Source organism: Dicentrarchus labrax, unplaced genomic scaffold, assembly GCF_905237075.1.
Source record: "Dicentrarchus labrax unplaced genomic scaffold, dlabrax2021, whole genome shotgun sequence".
NCBI lineage: Eukaryota > Metazoa > Chordata > Actinopteri > Moronidae > Dicentrarchus > Dicentrarchus labrax.
In genome coordinates, this window is record NW_026136702.1 from 4913276 (window position 1) to 4934766 (window position 21491).

A 21491-nucleotide genomic window follows, 5' to 3' on the forward strand; every position below is an offset into this window, starting at 1 on the left:
TAAGCTACAGGTCAGACAAAAGAGGATTGGAGACAGACTTCAAACAGTGCTCATACACTGACACTGGGGGTGACTACATGGTTAGATGAATACACAGTTTCAGTAATTAACAAAAGCATTTTCAGTAAAGAGCCCATCTTCAGGGTATTACTCTGAATTAGTACATTTTTCACTTTCCTTCTTCTAGTAACACAGGCCATACTATAAGAGGAAAGGTACCGTGTTGTTTGTAGATGGGTGGTTTTCTGTAGATGTTGCTCCCCTGATCTGAAAACATTCAAATACAGACAGACATTTACGGAGTGCCTCTCTTATAGAAATTAAAAATCTATTAAACATCTCAACGCAGTAAACACCATAAAATGACACAGAGAGATTACATTGAATTTCACCCTTTTTCCTGTGATACATCTGTATAGTTGTGAAAGAAGACGGGAAAAAGCAAAAGCTGATCCCAAATGGAGTATAATGATAGATAGATAGATAGATAGATAGATAGATAGATAGATAGATAGATAGATAGATAGATAGATAGATAGATAGATAGATAGATAGATAGGAAGAAAGAAAGAAAGAAAGAAAGAAAGAAAGTAGGGACGAGCAGTGACAGGGTGCGCTCCAGCTCCTACCTGGGAGGTGGAAATGTTTAGGGGTCAGAGAGAGAGGCGGGGTGACCGGCCGGCTGTCGGGCCTGAGCGGGAGGGGGGAGCTCCGGCCACTTGGCGGGTCAGTGCCTCCAGTGAGAAGAACCAAGAACAGAACATAAGCAGGGATACTAAAGGGGAACCACAGTCTGAACGGTGCAACACACAGGGACCAACAGGACCAGTTGACCAGTCATTTTGAGCGAATGGGAGACATTCTGGTTGGTTTGGATAAAAGCAGTTCATGGAGCTTTATGTGCAAGATGAAGGGGCAAAAGCGCGTTAAACTAGCAGAGTTTAAAATAGCGAGATTAAATGCTTGAGAGATGTGTTATGAGTCATGAAGTATAATGTCTGTTAGAGTGTTGTATAATATGAATTCACGGTTCAATAACAGTTTGCGGTTAAGAAGTTAACACCTCACAGCATGCAACTGCAAACTTATATTACAAAGCACTTCTTTTTATCTCAGTCTTACAGTTTACTAGAGTCTGGAGACTCATTCTGATAAGGAAAAAAAACCCTCCATCATCCAACATTCGGGGAAACTGTCAGTTTGGATATTGGATTTGGATTACTAGTATCTCCCAAGTGCATGCAAAGCTACAAAACACAAACACAAAGAGCCTGTCAACTACTTTGGCAGAGGCTGTGTTAGACAAAGGTGAATAAGTGCATGCTAGTTAGTGAAGAATCAGTGCTTTGGCTGCATGGGTTTGACCAAGACATGGGTTTGATCATTCAGGATGACAGTTACAGTCTAATGAGAAATGGCCATGGTTCCAGAATGACAGATGGGGCACTGAAAGGAGGTGGCATCCCAGGTGACGATGGACATGATGTGTCGCCTTGGGGAGGGGTCAGTGGAGAAGAGTGGAGTGGGGCCCTTACCTTGGCTATGGGGGAGGAAGTGGTGTCTGAAAGGGGAGGTGGGGCGGGAGTCACTATTTCTGGAGCCCACACTGTTACTGCACAGGGAGGAGCAGAGCTTCTGCATGCCTGTCAGAGCCTCTGCAGGGAGGGAGGGTGTGGGACAGGGGTCAAAACCCCAGGACCAGGCAGCAGAGGTAGACGATTTGGGGAGGAGATAGAAGGTGAGAAGGTGAGGGACAAAAGAAAAGGGAGATATACAGGAATCAAATGTCGAAAAGGGGAAATAAAAGACACCCAAAGTGAGAGAGGTAAGGAGTATTCAAGATGAACAGTAAGAAACAAGGAAAAGTATTACATTCTAAAATCAAACTTGTTTAATGGAAGGAGTAGCAAACTCAGGAGAAATCGTGTTGTTAAAGGTGCAAAATTGACTTTAAGGTTGTTATTCTGCAAAAGGAGGGATTGTCTATCATGTCAAACCAAAGCGTTACATGAAAAAAACACAATAACATAACAACACAAAGTCAATTTTGGTGAAGTTCCCCTTTAAAGTGGTAAATAGATCAGAAGGACAGAAATAAGAACCTTAAGGTGGAGGGTCAGTGAACTCGTCCACAGTGTTTTAACTGCTGTACCTGACTGGCAAAGAACTCATCAATCCACCTTATGAAAACCCTGAAATCACTGTAACAATATACGTTTATGCTAACACACACACATAAAGCCAAACAATATGGCCTAGTTAAGTACTCACCTGGCCTGTGAAAATGCTGTGGTGACCGCGACAATGTGGGGGTGTAACCATGGCGATTATAAACTGGTGATCCTATGGAGCCCTGACTGGTGGACCTTTGGAGGATGCGTTCCCTCCTGTCGTATGAGCCCTGACACACACACACACACACACACACACACACACACACACAGGTTATTGTGCATACTGCTGGGGTGAATGAGAATACTTTACATCTCAGACAGGGGACGGTGAATTTGACCAAATGGTATGCTCACCTCACCGGGCGGGGTCGGCGACATGTTTCTTGAGGACTAGGAAGAATCAAACAAGTCGGAGTTATAACTTTGTTTTTAAAACCATCTTTGAGTCAAGATGGTTTATCTAGATAAAATTAAACTCCTCCGGAGAAAAGAGCCCAGGCAGCCAGACATAAATATCAGAGCATCATAGTGTTAAGAGGCTTTAAATAACACCAATCTGTACCAGGACTGAGAATGGACTGCTGATCTTCCACATTTCTGCAAGCTGCGTACCTACAACGCACATGGTCTCCTTTTATGTGATGCACACCTCTGTTCTTTTCTTTTTCCATTTAGGATAATTTATCATCATCAGCACACTTTGACATATCTTACCTTGTCATCAGGCAAAGGGGAACGCTCCCTCCTGGCAGTGTGGAGCTGTGAGGGAGACAGAAGTTCAGTACTGTATAAAATCTTTTATGAAAACAGATTGAAAAATCTCATACAATCAGTAATTTGATACATTACAACGGCTTTTCTTCTTTTATCATGTGGAAAAATCCCACTGAAGGAAAACTCAAGCAAAACAGAGGATGATCTGAGGTATATTTGCCTTAATGCACAGTACTGTATGTGCATAAAGATGGCGTGCATGCAGGAAAAGATCCATGCGGTCTGTGTGTTTACCTCTCCCACACTCTCTCGTCTCTCCTCTCTCTCATCCAGGGAGGTGGTGTACAAAGGTTCATAGGTAATAAGATCAGGGCGCTCAATGTCATAAATGGCTTTGACTTTTGGAATGGCAGCTAGGTCTCTGTAATCAAGGATCTCATTGTCTACTTTTGCCTAGGGAGACAAATAAAGACAAACATGCATACACACACAAGGGTAAATGGAGATTACTACTGTATTCACTGAACAAGGTGTCACTGTCAAAAAAGGGAATTTCTGACTAGAGAGACAGACGATCTGTATCAGAACAATCTATTTAGACATATAACTCCATTACATTTCTTACATAGATCGTGTGACCCGGTGAGCCAGGTATGCTTGAACCAGGTCTGGAACAAATACTCTCGGATGATGACCTCGTAGGCTGTAAGAAGAAAACACACAAGCGGCTGTTAGTCACAGTGACGTCTGACAGGCAGTCAGTCTCCCATGATCCACAGCCCCCTGCCACCTGCATATCACCATGATTTTTACCCAAAACACTCCAACAGTGCACCGTTTGGCTTTCTTTCTGTATGAGCGATGAGAGGGAACTGCAAACCCTGTATTTACTTATCATTGATTACATGAAGTACTTTGAAATACTAACATGTCATCTCATGATTAGGTCATTCATTTGCAAATTTGCAAAGTGAATGAGTGCTTTAGCGCTGTGATTTTATGTTTCTAAGAACCTCATGCCTGTTTATGGGAAATGAACAGTTTGGATGGCAGCAGCAGGTCTGAATGTAGCATAATTAAATGAGCTTTTTGCCTAATGGGTAAATGGGGATTTATAAATGACAAATTAGTCGTCTGTGCTATTGTATCTGCTCCTCCAAATGTGTGCGCATCTTTGTCTCATGCACCTTTGATATGAGCGTAATCTAAGGTGTTAAAAGACAAGACTGAATGGCTCCATATGACACACAGAGGACACTGCAGGCTGTCTCCAGCAGATGGCAGCATACAGTGCATCGTGTCCTATGTATATGGTGGAACACAGGATGATGCCATCTCATAGCCAATAGCGAATACAGTACCTGCCTTTCTGTTTTTTGGAGGAATAAGAGGGACGGAGGCAATAGCTGTGGAGGAAGGGAGAGGGGGGTTCACAGGACATCACACAGGGGTTGTGCCTCTCCAGCCCGACTCACAGTTCACACATACATCAAGGCAAACATGTAAATATGTAGATGAACAAATATTTATACGCACACATACATGCAAAGGCCCACACAGACACACACACACAAACACTGCCTCAATAGGGAAGTTATTTAAACCACATTAGGTTAAGGATTAACAGTTCAGCGAGGGAGCGGGAAAGGCCCATGCAGAATCCCTTGTAACATATTCTGAATTTCTATCTTTTCTAGTTAAACATTGTCATGAGACATGAACAGAAAGGCGCTTTCAGTCGAGACATAGTCATGGTCAATGGAGTCAGTGACACCCAAATTCCTACCCGCTCCCTGTGTCTCTCCTCTGTTCTAGTGGTGTTCTTGCAGCCAGGATGCCAGACTGTTGATCCTGAGGAGGAAGACGGAGAGAAAATAAATTTAGAACAACGTATGAAAATAAAGTACATTCACATTATTGACATATTTGGCTTTTTTCCATATGCGACATTCGGACACACACTGCATTTATTCATTTGTTTATCTTCTGGATATACATACATGTGAGTGACAAAAGCTGGTAGACAGTACATAATAAAAACCGTGCAAAAGAATGTTTAAATACCTGCACACTGACAGCACTATGTTAATTGGGAAAATGAAAAACCTACATAAATGAGTGGAGGCGCATAACAAATGCAGATGCTCCCACACAGGGTACAAGGGGTCACTGAAGGGTTTCAGTATGAAAACGATCTGAATCATTAGCCAGATCTCAACCCAAATGAACACCTATAGGAGATTTGCCAATTGGTTTTAAGTAGGTTTTAAAAGGGTTTCATAGCCGAAGCCATCCACTTTAGTTAAAAATGAACCAGAAGTGGAGTAACAAAGTTTTAATGCAACAATGACAACACTGGTAGGTCCGCCCACCTTGCAAATACATCTCTTCGCCTTCTGTGAACATCTGATTGCACCTGCTGCATCGCGCACAGCTGGGGTGGTAGTGCTTATCTCCTGCCTGGAAAACACAGAGTGCACAAAACAGACTTGACATCCCAGAAAAATGAAGATCAATGAAGCCCGCAGTAAAGCAAGTGAAGCAGAGCAGTGACTTCCAGGAAATAAACCTGGCGCTCCACCTGCTCTCAGCTACATTTCTTTCCTCTAACACCCAAAGCCTGTTAGTGCAACGGATAGTTTCATCAGATCCTGTGTAGCGGTAACTGCTCTCCCCCCTTCAATAAGAACTGTTGATGAAGTTGTGGCACTGGGCAGTTCCCCTGAAACTGGTCTGCAGGCTTCCTGTAAATAAGGTGTTTCTCAACAGTTCATGTGGGAAGATGAACTGTAATGTATTCCAGCCATTATCTCTTTCAGTAAGGAAAACATGCGAAGTTCCTTATTGAATATGACCACCATGACATCTGTCTGTTTGAGACAGTCAACCTGCTGCCAGATATGAGTGTTCCTCTTTGTGATAACCCACACAGTGCAATCCAATAAAATTATCTGACGGCTAGAGCACCTGAATTTCCATCTACACTGATGTGGCACTTTGTATGCAGAGTGTACCATTATAAAGCCTGGGCCACTTTGACCAGGGGTGATAACTATCCAAATGAAATTCTGCCTGCTGTATAACACTCCTCAGTAACATTTGAGCTGGCAAGTGGCCACTCAGAGATATGGAGCCACTGACTAATATTTGCATTTTACTGTATCAAAAAGTCAACAGACAAACTATAGCAGCACCTCCTACCCAATACTCTCCTCACGTACACTGTAAAACTGAATACCTCTCTCAGGGACGAGAAAGGTACTTATGCTATATGTGTAGTATGCCATTAAATACTCTCCCTATTTCTCTCCACTTTTAATAGCTGCATTAATTACACCTGCTTTAATAAGCCATTCACATTGCACTCCCAGAGGAGCTAACAATATGCAAACCCACCAATGGCTATGTGGTATTTGACCTGGGTCTTGGGTCAGTGATTAGACTATCAGACAGGCTTCTATGGCTTTGGCCCCACTGATCCATTGGCAGCAGCTCAGGGGTGAGATGCCGAGGCCTTTTCCTATTGTCATAAAGGCCTGCCTTAGCGCTGGATTACTGTAAGCCTGGCTGGCTAGCAGTGACATTTTCATACCATTAAATGACACATAACTCAGTGTCTGATTGGATCACTGTATGCAGAACAGACAGACTAGTACTTGTTCAGGAGACCAGTGAACAGAGAGAGCACCAAGGACAGAGGTGCTGGTGATGTTTTACATAAACTCAGCTCAGACAACGTTAATAATGCCTAAACAAGAGTTTCATAACAACCCCATAGCATACAGCATTAATGAATAATGATCACTTCTTGAATGTCAGATCACATTGGGTGTTTTATATAATATTTATATAATTTGTGGCAAAGCAAGCTTGTATGAGTGTGTGCAAGTTTGAAAGACCTGAAAATCTGCTAAGAATTAATCTTTTAGTCGACTACAGTCATGTCAAGAGTCTATTTGGCACTGTGATGAAGAGATTACACCAGAGATTATCAAACTACATTTCACAATTACACTCCGATGCAACATCCACAGAATTTAGATGTTACAGCCAACTCTCAAAATGTCTTAACCATGTACTAATTTCTATGTACAATGAGTAAATCCAGAAATAATGCATTACAAACAAACATTAATATGAAACTTTCCGTGTGCTTTCCAAATGTCTCTGCTGTAAATGTACTTATTAAATAATTCAATAAATATTAAGTATTCAAATTCAAGAGAAAGTATTTGTTCCCCTAGAATTCTTTCAAACTTACCTGAGGCAGGATTCATATATAATCCAGGTGCAATATTAACTCTCTGTTTAAATCCCACATCAGATAGATGGCATGTGCCTGTACAGTACTAGGGAGCCAGTCAGAGGGATGTTGAAGCTGAAGTATGTGATATGTCTGTGTCTTACCTCTAGCACCTTCCCCGTGATGAACTGATGACACGCCTCACACTGAACTCCAAAATGGATCTGGTAGTCCTTCTCACAGTAGGGGGCGCCATCCCTAAGAGGAAAGAGACAAATCTAAACACCAGGGACTTGACAGTGAAATATCATATAGTGTGTGAACCTTATGCTGGCCTGAATTTGACCAAATAGTCTGTAATTACAGTGGATATGAGCTGCTTACTTGCTGATGTACTCCCCGGTCAGCACTTTGCTGCAGGCCTTACACTTAAAGCAGCCCAGATGCCACTGTCTGTCCAGTGCTAGAAGAGCCTGTCCGTTCTTAATGTCTCGACCACATCCTGCACAGTCTGGAAAAAGCAAAAGTGGCACCGCTTAACCAAAACACATAAAGTGTTCTCACAACAAAATTCTAATGCAAGGAAATACCTGTAGAGTTAATTAATGCTCGCTTGAAAGTTTGTTTCATGTAAAAACACAGCCATTAATGGGCTCACAATATTAGTCGGGGGGGCAAATTATTGCATGCAGAGTGAGACATCTTGTCAGTTATGACCCAAGACACTAGATGGTGATAGAGGGTAACCAACAATGTTCTGACAGCTGCCTCTTTCTATCATCCACATCTCTCTTACCATGGCTCTAAAAGCTCCATCCATATCCAAGTAGGATCCCGAGGCTCTAAAAGTGTAAGAGGTTGGTTTCTAAAAGAACAATCATCTTGTCATCTCTTCTTTAATGAATAGAGGATGAAAGCAACACAGAGCCCACTGCGACCACGGGGGACGATAACTACGTAAGGCATAACGAGGTTGCGATGATGACGTGAGGAGAATCAGCATGCCTTATTTATGGGTGACCTTGTCTAAAAGCTCTTCAAATGCCAACAGAGAGACCAGTGGGGGTGAGAGAAAGAGGGGGAGAAAGAGAGAAAGAACAGGAAGAGGAAGAGAGGGAAGAGAAAAGGGGAGGATGAGAGGATTTGGAAGAGGAGGGGTTTGAGGGCTGCACATTCCCTGTTCCAGAGCAAAGGAAATGCATGGCCATGCATTATTTAGCAAGGCCTGTCTTGGTGTTATTCATAAAGGAACATGGCTGGTCGAACACTGCTGCGTTTACAGAGAAGAGCGGAGAGAGGTAGAGGAACTCTCTGAATGATACATCATCAGTCTTCAAGCATAACTGGATTGCAGGAGAGCTTCTTGCAAAGTATATTCTGCAACACTTTACTGTTATGTGGAACTGTTGAGTAGCATTGTACTAGCTACATACTGTCGTGCACATACTTTCCGAATCAACATTTTTCCTCTTTTATTTCCCCTTGAAGGAATAATTTGAAGTTTTGAGAAATATGTTTATTTTCGAACTTAGTGAGAGTTAGAGGAGAACATTGCCTCTTATCGGTCAGTTCAATTTGATATGAAGCTATAGCTTAGCTTAGCAGCTGCTGAAAACAGCTGGAAACAGCTAGTCTGGTTTTGCTCAAAGCACCCACTACACCTCGGTAGTTAAAACACTCTGCTACTCAGAGAACTAGGGTTACGCAAGTAAGTCTGTACAAAAACCAAAGTATAAAAACAATTATAGATTTTGCTAAGCTGAGCTAACCGCTGCTGGCTTGAGCTTCACAATTACCATACTGACATGAAAGTGGTATCGTTCTTGTCAGCGAACTGTCGAAAGAACGCAAATCACCACTGGGTGAATACTTCAAACCCAAACTCCAATGTTTTAAGCTCACCATTTCATAAAATGAACATATTCTAAATGTATTGTGCTTCATTTTACACACATTTCCCCAAATTTCAGCCTTTTGGCTTGGAAACTTTTGGATCTCCACTCCACTTGTGAAGGGGTTAATATTAACACCTCCATATTTATAAAAGTTTTAAAGTCTTAAATTGATTGGAAAGATGACTGATGTAGACCTGAAAATTATTCTTCACAGCACAAATATCACAGCTAAAATGACAACAGCTACATTAAATGTCGTGCATGAATCACAACTTTTTGTTTTTCTAAAACTTTTTTTAATTCCTTCCAGTAAACCATTTTCCCTTTGAATCCTACTGCAAACTTCACAGTTCTGAGTAGAAGCCAAAATAGCATCAGGTGAAAGCAAACGCCCTCCTGTGCATTAAACCTGTGTGCATGTGTTTAATAGACAATGGCTACTTACTGCTGGAGCCCAGGATGTCCTTTGGTCCTGGAGACATGGGCTCGACACAGTACTGACATAGACAGTCTTTGCCGTTAAAGGTCACCCTGTCCCCGGCAGGGAACGGTCGTCTGGAAGCGGGGTGACATCAACAATTGGTCAACAAGACATGAGCTGTGGCCCCCGTGGTAAGTGTAATAGTTTATTAGCTGTGGCTCGACGGGGCTTAAGATGACAGGACCTGATAGTGTGGATGTGTGTCAACACTGTGTCCCTGAGGCCATTTAGTCAGATGAAGCAGAGTGACACACAGCGTGGTACTGTACAATGTCTACTGGAATTCCTTATATAACTTATTATATTATAATTATTCATATGATTCTAAGCATAATTTAATTATTACTGTATTGGAAGGCTGTACACAAATGCAAGAAAGTAATATCTGGGTAACTCTACAGAGTAACATTTGTGAAACTTTTGGTCCAAATCGATAGATATAATGGAAAACAATGATAAAAATTTGGGCCAAGTTTAGCCAGAGATACGTTTTAAGCATAAATTCAATTCGGAATATTGAGGTACTTTCATGCCTGGTTTCCTATTAAATTATTATTGACCTATAGTGCTTTCCAGGCCTTTTTAAATGGGCATGTCCCTATTTTCTCCCTTTTAAGGCCTATATGTTGCTCGGTGTTGGTCAGACTTGTATACAAAGAGTTTCCCAAACCTTAATATAAATATCTATGTTTTTTGCAATTTACAAGTTTTTCTGGCTTTATCAGCTAATGTAAAATTAGTTTGCGTCTTACTTGCAGATGGTGCAGACGAAGCAAGCAGGGTGGTAGGTCTTGCCCAGGGCAGTGACCACTTCCCCCTCCACAAAGTCCCCACAGCCATTGCAGCGGGTGCCGTGCATGCGTTGGTAGTCCAGCGTGCACAGATACTCTCCATTCTTCATGAAGAAGCCCCCCTGGGCGAGGTCACAGCCGCACACTATACAGGACACACATTGGGCACTCCGCGAGTCAGGTCATCTAGTGCTTTGCCCATATAACACATGAAGCATCCAACCATCAAGCCAACCAACTCCTCCACGCACCAATGGCTTTGTTAAGACTCTGTGTAATCTTGAGAGTCTCGCTGACTGCATGAAATGGATGCTGACTAAAACTTCAGAGAAAAATAGATTTTAATAGCTCTGTGTGTTACTAAGTGAGGTGTAACGTAAAATCCTCCATCAGCGGTGTTCATAGTCACAAGAAGAAAAAAAACCTGAACCTTCTCCCTTTGGAGGAACATTGAGGTCTCATGTGGATTAATCAGCACAACTACTGCAAGGTCTTTTCATTGTCAGTGCGGAGGTATACTGTTCAATGCAACAACAATTCTACAATTGTCTAGCCCAGGAAATGGCCTTGATCTGTTTTTGAAGATAACTGGCTCTAAATACTCCATACTACACTGTCAGTCTCCAACGAGCTTCCTTCCATTCAATTATAACCTTGTCATCTACACAAACATGAAAGACTGGCAGAGGAAGAAATACTACTGAGGGAACAATTGAGAGTTTGGTATGGATATCTTAATGTTGGTGTGACGTTGTTATTGGGTTTTACTAATGATCATATGCAAGATTGGCTATGTCAGAGGAAATATGGCATTCAAAAATTGGAATGTGGGATATGACAATGGCTTTCATCTCTATGATATCAAACTGAGAGGTGACTAAAGGTTTGTGCCAGATTTAAACTTCACATTGACCATCCACTGTGTATGATAAAATGAGTAGCAGCTCTGTGTGGCTGTACTAAAGCACAGCAGTGCTTTGAGCTAAATGCTAATGACAGCATGTTAACAAGCTCACAATGACAATGCTGACGTTTAGCAGGTCTAATGTTTATCATCTTAGTATTTTAGCAGGCATGAATATTTGCTAATTAGCACTAAACACAAAGCACAACTGAGGCTGACGAGAATGTTTTTACACATTGGGTAATAAAACAAAGTACTAAACATATTTCAATTTCGACCTTGTGATTGTGCTATGTAGAAAGTTACAAGATCAACAAAGTTATCACAGTTCAACATGAGGGTGACATGAATGTCTGTACCAAATTACAATGACAATCCTCCAATAGTTTCACTGCAATTCTTCTACTAGTAAAAGTTGAGACATTTCACTCAAAAACACAAATGTCAACCTCATGGTGGCGCTATAAGAAAAAGATCATGAAAGTCATCAGAAGTCACATTCTAAGTGTCTGATGTATGTTGTGTAAACTCCACATATGGTTTTATCATGATTCTGACATAATGTACAGTATTTCAACCACCTAATGATCACATGAGCCATATAGTCCTCTAGTCCACTACCACAGAGTGAGTCTGGGAATGTAATGGAAATGCCACAGCTAAGAGGGGAAATATTTTGATGTATGAGGTGAATGCTCCTAATCATTCTTGTGCAATGAGCCACACTCAATCCTGGGGATGAATGGGAGCGAGTGACAGACAGAATCAGATTTAATTGCATTAGGGCGCAGGGGTGATGAGATTAGCTTGTAAGCTAACTGAGAGAAAACCAGCAGTGGAGATTTGGTGGCCTTTGACTGTGATGTCCAGCAACCTCAGATTTTCAGCAGATGCATGCCCCATTACAATAAATGCCTTTTTGGAAATTTATGAAATTGAAATGAAAGTGAATTCAGGGAGGTTTTTCTTTTTGCATTTCATGGAATGAGATAAACACATACAAAAAGCAGCTGTTTGGGATTTGCCTGCCAAGGGATAGTATCTGTTAATAATCTTTGAGTGTCAATAAGCTCAGGCAACCTGGCATGACTGGGTCTTTTTATTATTAGTCCTACAGAGTGGAAGTACATTTACACAAGTACTGCACTTAAGTACAAATTTGAGGTACTTGAGTATTTCCATTTTAGATATTGTACTTTTTACTTCTTCTTTTTACTTACTGCATTTGTCTGACAGGTTTAGTTACTAGTTATATTTCAGATTTTTAATTTAAAATTTTCATACGCTTCCTGTCAAGTTAAAACCATGTATGTCCATATTTGGTGATTTTTAATGTGAATGTTTTTGATAAACTGAAGGATTAAGTGTTCCTTTACGAGCTGAGAAAAGTCTCCTTCTTCTTAAGCTAAATAAGCTATTTAAAACCCCTCTTAGATTAGCTAGAATTGTCATTGTCACTGAAAACAGGCTTATTTTTCTGAGCTTATGAAGCTTTTTAGAGATACGTGGTTCTTACAGGACAGCTATGCTGCGAATGATCTTGATGTGTTGCTGTAGTAGTTAAAATGAGCTCAGCTACAACAGTGAAATGCAACGTACACATTAATGCAGCAGTAATATTAATGCAAAAACATAATATATAAAAGCAAAACACTGACAGGGACTATTTCGCTGCACAATGAGTGCTTAAACTTGTGACACTTTAAATACATTTAGCTGATATTACTTAACTGTTGAGACTGACAACAGCACACATACAATAAGAGCCAGGGCTAGGACAGCTTGTCTTTTGGCTATAAAAGCCATCCTCGTGGCTTCTTTGACAACTGCCAACTGGTGTGAGCATACACACACACACAAACACATACACTTTTAGTACCACCGACTCTCTAAAGGCATGTATATCCACTTGGAAAGGACAGAAATAGTTACTAATCTCAGTGTTTGCTTGTGTTATTCTGGGCCTTTGGTGAACTAAGCTAACTCTATAACAGTGCTCCAGTCACAGATTAACTACAAGGGCTCCAGGGTTCAGCCTGCAAGACTGCTCGGTCGGCTGTAGGCGGCTACATCATCATCATGTCAGAATGCCAGAAACCCATCAGTAATAAGGCTAGACACAGAAGGATTTGCACTGTCACTTGTCATAGCAGTCTGGATCTTACTTTAATTGAAGTATGAAGGTCTGAGAAGTGAATATGAGTCATGCCTCCATGTATCCCCCTCGTTAGTGAAGGATGAAAAGGACGTTGTGGCCTTTAGGGACTTGTACTGCTCCTATCTAACTTTGTGTGATTGGAATACTTTTTGGGGCAGTCATGGAAAAAGAATAATTTGTTCAGCAGTACTTTTGTCTTTATACCTAAAGCGGCATCAGATATGACTTCTATATACACCTGTGAACTAACACACTGAATCACAAGGGAGAATCATATTTTACAAAACATAATTGTAGTCAGCATAGACAGCATGCACTGAATGAAATGAAGCAAATGTCCTACTATTGACAGTATCAAATTAGCTATGAATTTTAAAACTTCACACCTTAGCTGCCAATTTTCACACAACTCCCACATTCTTCTTCTCCTGTCCAGAAAATACTCATCTAAGCTGCTCATTTTTAAATTGTAAACAAATAACTTATTTACCAAAGACTGGTATTTTTCATGATAATATTAGGGTTGTCTCACACAGAGTAAGGCAGAGCCAAATCACAAGTAGTAAATACTAATGCAACTCATTCAAATTTAATGCCCGATCATTAAGTGTCATTATTGACATTCTTGAAAAGCTGTTCATTAATTAGCTGTGAGTTACTGTACCTTTACAGGTGAAGCACTTGAGGTGGAAGTGCTTGTTCTGCACCCGCAGCACCTCGCCCTTACATGGCTCCCCACACTTGTAGCACTGAATCAAGGGCTTCTCTGTGGAGTGGTGCTGTGTGTCCTGCGCATGAGCCACTGCAAGAGAGAAGACATTAACATTACGATTAAACTGTGATGCTGATGAGTCATCGTTTGTCGCTGCATGTGGTAGTGCAGTTTTTCTAACATTGGGTTTAGCAGTTGTTGTTTTTTAAGTTGTGTTCATCTGAGGACACGCTCGGCACAAGGGCCTGAATCTGCAGCATCACACAAACACCAGCGATAAAGACCAACTGCTGAGAGCCTGTCAGTGTAAGCAAAGAACAACATTGAGAGGGACAGCACAACTTGGGGTTCACTGCCCAGATAGGCTCTCTAGAGAGTAACAACCTAAATATAGTCTTACTTGATCAGTGGAGGATGTAGAGTCAAAATGCTGAGAGGAGCAGGGCTTGGTAAATGGCATGCTAAAACGGTATTGATAAACTCTGTTTTGCTATTAGGTTTACGGTCCTTTAATCCTCAAAGGAAAATATCATGGGCCATTAGCTATCTATGCCTGGTTTATGTTCCCAGTAATCAGTTTGCAGTGCAGGCTATACATGGCTTATTTTTGCCAAAAGTTGTACCGTCAAACACTGCTTGAGATTAACTTCTGTCCCATGCTAACAAATACACTTAACAACACTGAACACTGAAGTGACAAATATGTTTTAAAGCTACGGACTTTTGGGAAGCTGGAGAGTTCCATCCAACCCTGTTGATGTTAAATGTCATGTAATCACAGTTCATCCTGAGGGGAGGATCTGATCCAACTTTCATGGATATCCATCAAAGAGTTGACGAGACAAATCATACAAAGCCGCATATGTCAACCTCATGGTGTTGCTGGATGAAAAGTCAAGGGGACCACCAAAGTCGATAGATAGATCCACTGTGTGGGAAGCATGAATGTCTGTACCAGGTTTTCAGCCAATCCATAATGTTGAGATATTTCATTGAATACATAAAAGTCAGAGGATCACCAAAGTCAGTAGGCGTCATTCTCTGGGGAACACGGATGTCTGTACACAATTTAACGATAATCCATCAAACAGTTGTTGAGATATTTCAGTCTGAACCAAAATTCTTGGCTGGCAAGCTGACATTGATATCCCTAAAGCCATGCTGATGCTGCTAGGATAACTACAAATGGCACTGAAATATCCTACTTCTGATGGCAACATTTTAAATGACTGGTTGCACTAGCATGCATAGATCTTAATCTGTGTAAAGATTTAGACATCACTTTCTTAATGTGACGTATTGTGGCAGCCATCATAATTATATAAGACAGAGAAGCTATTATCAACTTGCTATATCTCTATAAGCCGTATCCAGTATTATCTTTAGATCCATGATATGCCTGTGGCCCTCCTCAGTATAAAGTTTGGGCATCCCTGACATAGACAGACATTCATCCAGCACCACTGTACGGGACGTAAATACTGCTGCAGTGCCGCACTGCACACAGCTTATCAGCTATTCTGAAACCAGCAGATTATTTCACATTCAGGAGCTCTAACTAGCAATGCAGTGTCTTTCTTTCATCCTCTCACTTCTCTCTCTTTTTCAAACAAAGATGCACACACACAAACATGCACACACACACCCACTAAGAATACACATGAAAGAATCTTTGCTCTTTCAGCTCTGCAATGAATCATTAGTCTGCAAGACTATAATAAGACACCACCAAAGGCACAGAAATAGCATCATGACCAATCGATGGTCTACCAAAGAGAGACATTACTCTGGATTATTGATGACTTGGCCTACCTTGCATCCCACTTCTACAGTTGCAGCGGCTGTCTGATATTGAGAGACAGTTTAATTGCAGTAAAAATCAAATCACCAAGAGAGCCCAGTCTTCAGAACATTATTTTCTTAATGAGACACTTCAACGGTCTTTGATTCATCCTCTGGAGGCAGTCTAAAATGTCCTATGCCAGTTCCTGTGGGTACCATTCACAGAGCATCAGTCTATTCATAATTCAGATTGAAAGGAATCTGAGAGAAGTTGTGAAAAACAGTGAAAGGAGACAAGATAACAGGAGGAAGTATGGTGAGAATGTGGGTACGAGGGGCTAGAGGGTGGAGGATCTTTCTCCCCGGTGTCTCTGATGTGATTACACTCAGCAGGACAATGAGTCATCTCTGGGTGAACCAGACTACTGTGACAGTGAGTCTCAGCAGCTCTGCGTGTGACATTGCACCTCCATAGAAAAACACAGGCCATCTGGGTAACTCCACTCTGCAAAAAATATACAATCTAAGAAATCTTGTACAGACTAGTCACCCTGGAACAAGTTAAAGGAAAAAAACTGTTTATTACAACTTGGTTTGGTCAGATTAGTAATGATAATGATGATTTAAAGTAATCGCTAAGTTCTTGAAACACAGACATTACTACAACAAAGTGCGACAGGGTGCGACATATGAGTCGTTCAGACTGGTTATTATTAACCACTGTTGTACTGGAGAAATCAAAAGCGAGCACATCCAAAATATCACAAATAATCTGTCAAACTGTGTGTAGCCATAACCACAGTTAGTACAAAAGGTCAAAGCTGAAGGCCTATGAATTGTGATGGATGTTTACAATTGAAAATGTGCAATTTTACCATTCTCCTTCATTTCCTCTTTCAAATCAGTTTGATTTGTTAGGGTTGTCACCACATTCCCAGATCTTTGTAATTCAGGTAAGGTAATTATTACTGATTACAAGAAATTATGGCCCGAATTACAAAATAAGTAATAACAGCTTCATCCTTTAACACTAGGAGAAAGAACTGTTTATAGCATAGTTTCACTCCTTTTCTTGAATTAAGCACAACAAGCTGTAAACACAATACTGACATGTTATACGTTATTGGGGCCATTTGTATATAGTTAATATAGTGAACATGTTGCAAACAATTGCTTAGCAACATTAGCATTAATTTGGACAGTGTTGGGCACTATAGTCAATTACTAATTATACATTACTGTACAAATATCTGCAGTACAAGTAATGCATCACTGTACATTACGTGTAACTTTACTTCTGTCAAATGTGCCTTTGTTTTGTATTAAACATGTGCAAATATAAAATGAGACATGGTTATTTAACAAGCAGGCCAGAGAGATTTACTGACCATCCAGCAGCTAGTTTAGCCTCTGTGATACAGACAGTTTTCCACAGGTCCTGACCTCAGCCGTGTGGTTCACACAGCCTCCAACTCTAAACAAAAGTCGGTTAGTCCTGAATGTAGGCGTGCCCGTGGCTAAGAAAACATAACATGTGAAAAAGACAACTTTGGAATTACAGGGAGTCGCATATCTCCTCTTTCACAGACTCTGCCTCCCACCAACTCCAGCTTGTGCTAAGCTAACAATTCTCGGACACTGAAGAAAGAGACCTCAAAAATTCTATTTAAAAGTATAATAACTGGGCTACTTGTACAGAATTAAAGGATGTCTATCTTTCTCCTGTATTGTTATGCAGCCCCATCAACACTTTAGCAGTTGCAGTGCATTACACTTTATCACAAATGACAAATTTTGTACCCATCGCTGTTCTCTGTATCAAAGGGTTGGATGGACTTCCTTGTTGTGATGAAGAAATAGCCATCTCATGTTATTCATTTACAAAGTTCTACTGTTAAAGCTTCCAAACTACCACACATCTCTACTCTTATTTAAATCTAGCGACTACAGCACACAATCCAGTAACTACCCAACCTTAGATGTCCCTCTTGCACGCACTAATGTTGGTAGAACTGGTTGCAGGTACTATGCACATTTAATGAACTGCAGAGTACCCTTAAACTTGAGTGTTGCATTCCCACTGGAGATTTTAAAGTTTTATTATCTGATGTTTTCAGTGATTCTTGCACCTGTTTTTATTGAGTCCTCGTCTATTGTGTGATTGTGATTTTGTTCTCAGGTCTCTCTTTGAAAAGAGATCTTAATCTCAAGAGATTTCCCGATTAAAGAAAGATTAATAAAATAATAACAATGTTTCATTGTTCTGATGCCAACAATCTTTCTCTTTGAGCCTGTTTATATTGCCAACTTACTATTTTTAACATTTCATAGAGTGTTGAGTTGTCAGTGGGGACAGCACAGCATGGAAAAGTCAACACTGCTAACGTCATAACAGGTTGACAAAAATCCAAGACAGATGTTTGAAACCCATGCACAGAGGCTCTAAAAAATGAGTTTTGGATGGGAATCTATGAGCGCTGTGTGTTTTTCCAGCTTAACCCCGCCTCTTCCCCCGTAAAGTGCTGTGTTTGCCTCAGTAGTGGCTGCACAGAGGGAGAGAGACTGTGGTAAAATCAAGCTGAGATGGGTACTCTAAGTGGTGTTTCAGAAAAATTAAAGAAGCCAACATAAAATGGGCTCTTAAATTTGCCGAAAGGATTCAGATTGAACCATTTATAAGATTTGTTTGGACATAAAATCCATTAGTGAGACCTCTTTCAAATGTTTAGCAGGCCTCCACACTTACAACTCTATGCCTACAAAAGCCTGACTTTACTTCAATAACCTGGATTTGAAATAGATCCATTAGTGAGTCTTTAGGGGTTCCTGTGATAGCAGCAAAATGGCGCTTGATTCACTAGAATGTATATTATATAATGCTATAAATAAGTAACCACGCGGCACATGAAGTAACCTCAGCACACAGCAACTTACTGTGAAATATACAGTAGTACAATTTTTCCGACTGCTGCTCACATTCCTCATTCTGGTCTGGATGTGTTGGCTGTGCTGACAGAGTGATCTGTCCTGCCTCATCACCAGGGGATAAAGTGACTGATATGAGCCTAAACGCACAATGAACACACACACACACACACACACACACACACACACACACACACACACACACACACAGCCACGGTGCTGAGGGAACAATAACCAGCAGAGCATCCCAAAGCCAGGCGCAGAGGAAAAGGGGGCTGCTCTCTCCACCCCTTCATCCCATCCACCCCCCACCCATTTAAGCAGAGCCTAGCTGCGTTGGCAATAATAAAGGCTGCAGATGATACTCTGGAGGGAAGTGAAGAGGGCCATCTTGAGTCCCCTGAGGACAGATTTTACCGTAACACGTGCCCCAGCCTTGCTGCTAAATAACAATGGAGTGGGGTTATTGACAGAGAGTGTGCGGGATTTGCTGAGGAAGCTTCAGACTTTGTTTCCTTCATTTCCTACCATGAACCCTGAGGAATGTAAAGACATAGTAGCAGTGTGGAAATGCACTGGGAAAAGGGGAATTTAATTAAACAATAGATGAGAGATGAAAAGATCTAATAAAATATTCAGTCGCACGCCGCCTTTGTTACTGTAAGAGTCACAGAGAGAAGAGTTTCTAGTACAGACAGATAGCAACCTCAGAGGAGTGTTTGTGTGTGTGTGTGTGTGTGTGTGTGTGTGTGTGTGTGTGTGTACAATATGTGTGCATGTGCCCTAGTGTGCATGAGTGTGTGTGTGTATTACAAAGAGAGACAGAGGGACAGATGAAGAGAGTGGCAAAAGCAGTCATCTTCCCTCCAGGCATCCTTGCCAATGCTTATGTCTGCTTCATAGGCAACAAAACACACACAACATACTTTTTACTCCAATATCCATCCAGTCCAACCAATTTGGGACAGAGTATTCCAAAGGGGTCTGACCCATAATAAATATCAAACGGCACAAAATATGCCCACCGTGAAATCCCAACGCGTGATCAGATAACTGTGTGAGTGTTTGGGGGAGGGTGTGCAGAGCTCTTCATCACCCAGACATAACAAGGAGCTCTTAACCCTCCCCACCATGAATATGTATGGCTGTATTCAAAGCCTCTCCGCCCCTCTGCCCCACCACCAGCGTCCCAGACAAAGCACTTCAAACACGGGCACAAATTGCGGGGGGAACCCTATCGGCCTCCACCAGGCCCCCCAACCTTGAATAACTAATCCTCAGGGACCTGGGTTTGGAATAATGATCTGGTCTGAATGGTTGAACGCCACAGAGTGGAGCGTTTGTTGTTGGGTCGGTACATAATAATAATACTACGCTGATAAACAGAGAGAGGGACTTCCAGTCCAGCCACTTATCTGAGAGGAGACAATGGTGGCTTCATGAACTGCAAAAGCCATTGTGTTTGAAGAAGTGGAGCTGTTGAAGGCCTTGGCTTTTTGCCTCTGAATGACGGGCCCATTACGAACCCCACACTCCTGTGTCGTATTTTCTGTGATAATCAAACCAACTAATGCCAGACATGGAGGATGTTTGTTGACTGGCACAATGTATGGCTACAGTCTGTGTTTCTTTCATGTGATTCTCATGTCGCTCTTGTTGTTTTAAGCCTGTATATTTTAGGTCAGTGACTGTCTCTCCCCCGGCCGACCACTTATCTCATCTGTATATTCTGGTCCTGTGTGCCAGCTGTATAAACAGTGTGTGTCTATGAGAGTGTGTGTTGCATTGATGTCTGTGAAAGGGTTTAGCTCCTCTTTTCAGGGGGTAGACACTGGCAAGCTTCAAAGATGAGGCACCACTGCAGTTGTCTGCAGCACTCTGCGAAATCACGGGAGGCAGCTACATAGGCACATGACATTAGACTTTCGTGTGAAAAGAAACTGTGAATGCAGAGAGTTCTGGGAGTTGGTGGGTCTTTGCACGAGGCAGCTGACGTATATGCGATGACGATCGTCTCAGTCAGCAGGGCTTCTTACGCAATTAAACGCAGCGAGCGCGAGAAAGAGCATCAATTGATCAACTAGTTGGAAAAATCTGCACAAATCTGCACGTGTAGATCAAGGTAAAAAAAATGAGACTGCCTTGGATACACATGGCCCCAATAAATTACAAACTATTTCAAGGGTATTCTTGGCTTTGTAAATAGGACAACCGCCTGCAAGCAGAGAAAACGCTAACACAGCAATCCCTTTATTATGATTCATCATTCTAAGCATACAGTATAATTCAGTATTTGGTCAGCTGTGCATCCTGGTGGTAGAGAGCCCACCTGGCCTCTGGCAGGTAGCATGATGAGATCTCTGGAGGATACACGATGAACTCTTGGGTCACAAAAAGCACTCCCATAGCGTTCTGTTAAGAGGAATGAAAAACCAGAGGCCTCCAAATGTGAACGATAAACCCAGACAAGCCTCCTGCCACCAACAAATCCCAAGAGTCGGCAGGCGAGGTAGCGGGTTAAGTCTACGGAAAACTTTCAGAGGGATTGTGGGAGATGGAACATGTGGCAGCCAGAGGTTACGGGTGTTCTGCCAGTGCGGGGACTCAATGGCAAAGGCCTTTTTCTCTGTGGCCAGTCAAATCCACATCAAGAGAACATCTCCAGAGCCGGACGCCGCCTCCAGCCACCAGTGTGCTGTCAGATACATAAAC

General features: G+C 41.7%; 1 protein-coding gene across 5 annotated transcripts in view; it reads right to left on the reverse strand.

Moving 5' to 3' along the window:
* LOC127378847 (actin-binding LIM protein 1) overlaps positions 1-21491 on the reverse strand; it is a 33649-nt gene that overhangs the window by 5857 nt on the left and 6301 nt on the right. For 3 of the 5 annotated variants that reach the window (XM_051428137.1, XM_051428173.1, XM_051428165.1), the window contains exons 2-17: positions 14025-14162; positions 10260-10443; positions 9472-9581; positions 7516-7642; positions 7296-7389; positions 5261-5348; positions 4675-4739; positions 4250-4294; positions 3514-3591; positions 3183-3341; positions 2889-2933; positions 2529-2564; positions 2272-2401; positions 1536-1655; positions 630-734; positions 220-267 (exon numbers count right to left, since the gene is read on the reverse strand). In XM_051428137.1, coding sequence (XP_051284097.1) covers positions 220-267; positions 630-734; positions 1536-1655; positions 2272-2401; positions 2529-2564; positions 2889-2933; positions 3183-3341; positions 3514-3591; positions 4250-4294; positions 4675-4739; positions 5261-5348; positions 7296-7389; positions 7516-7642; positions 9472-9581; positions 10260-10443; positions 14025-14162 — 1572 coding nt within the window. The remainder of the gene's footprint in view (positions 1-219; positions 268-629; positions 735-1535; positions 1656-2271; positions 2402-2528; positions 2565-2888; positions 2934-3182; positions 3342-3513; positions 3592-4249; positions 4295-4674; positions 4740-5260; positions 5349-7295; positions 7390-7515; positions 7643-9471; positions 9582-10259; positions 10444-14024; positions 14163-21491) is intronic. The other 2 variants (XM_051428145.1, XM_051428156.1) reach the window with 1 other exon arrangement.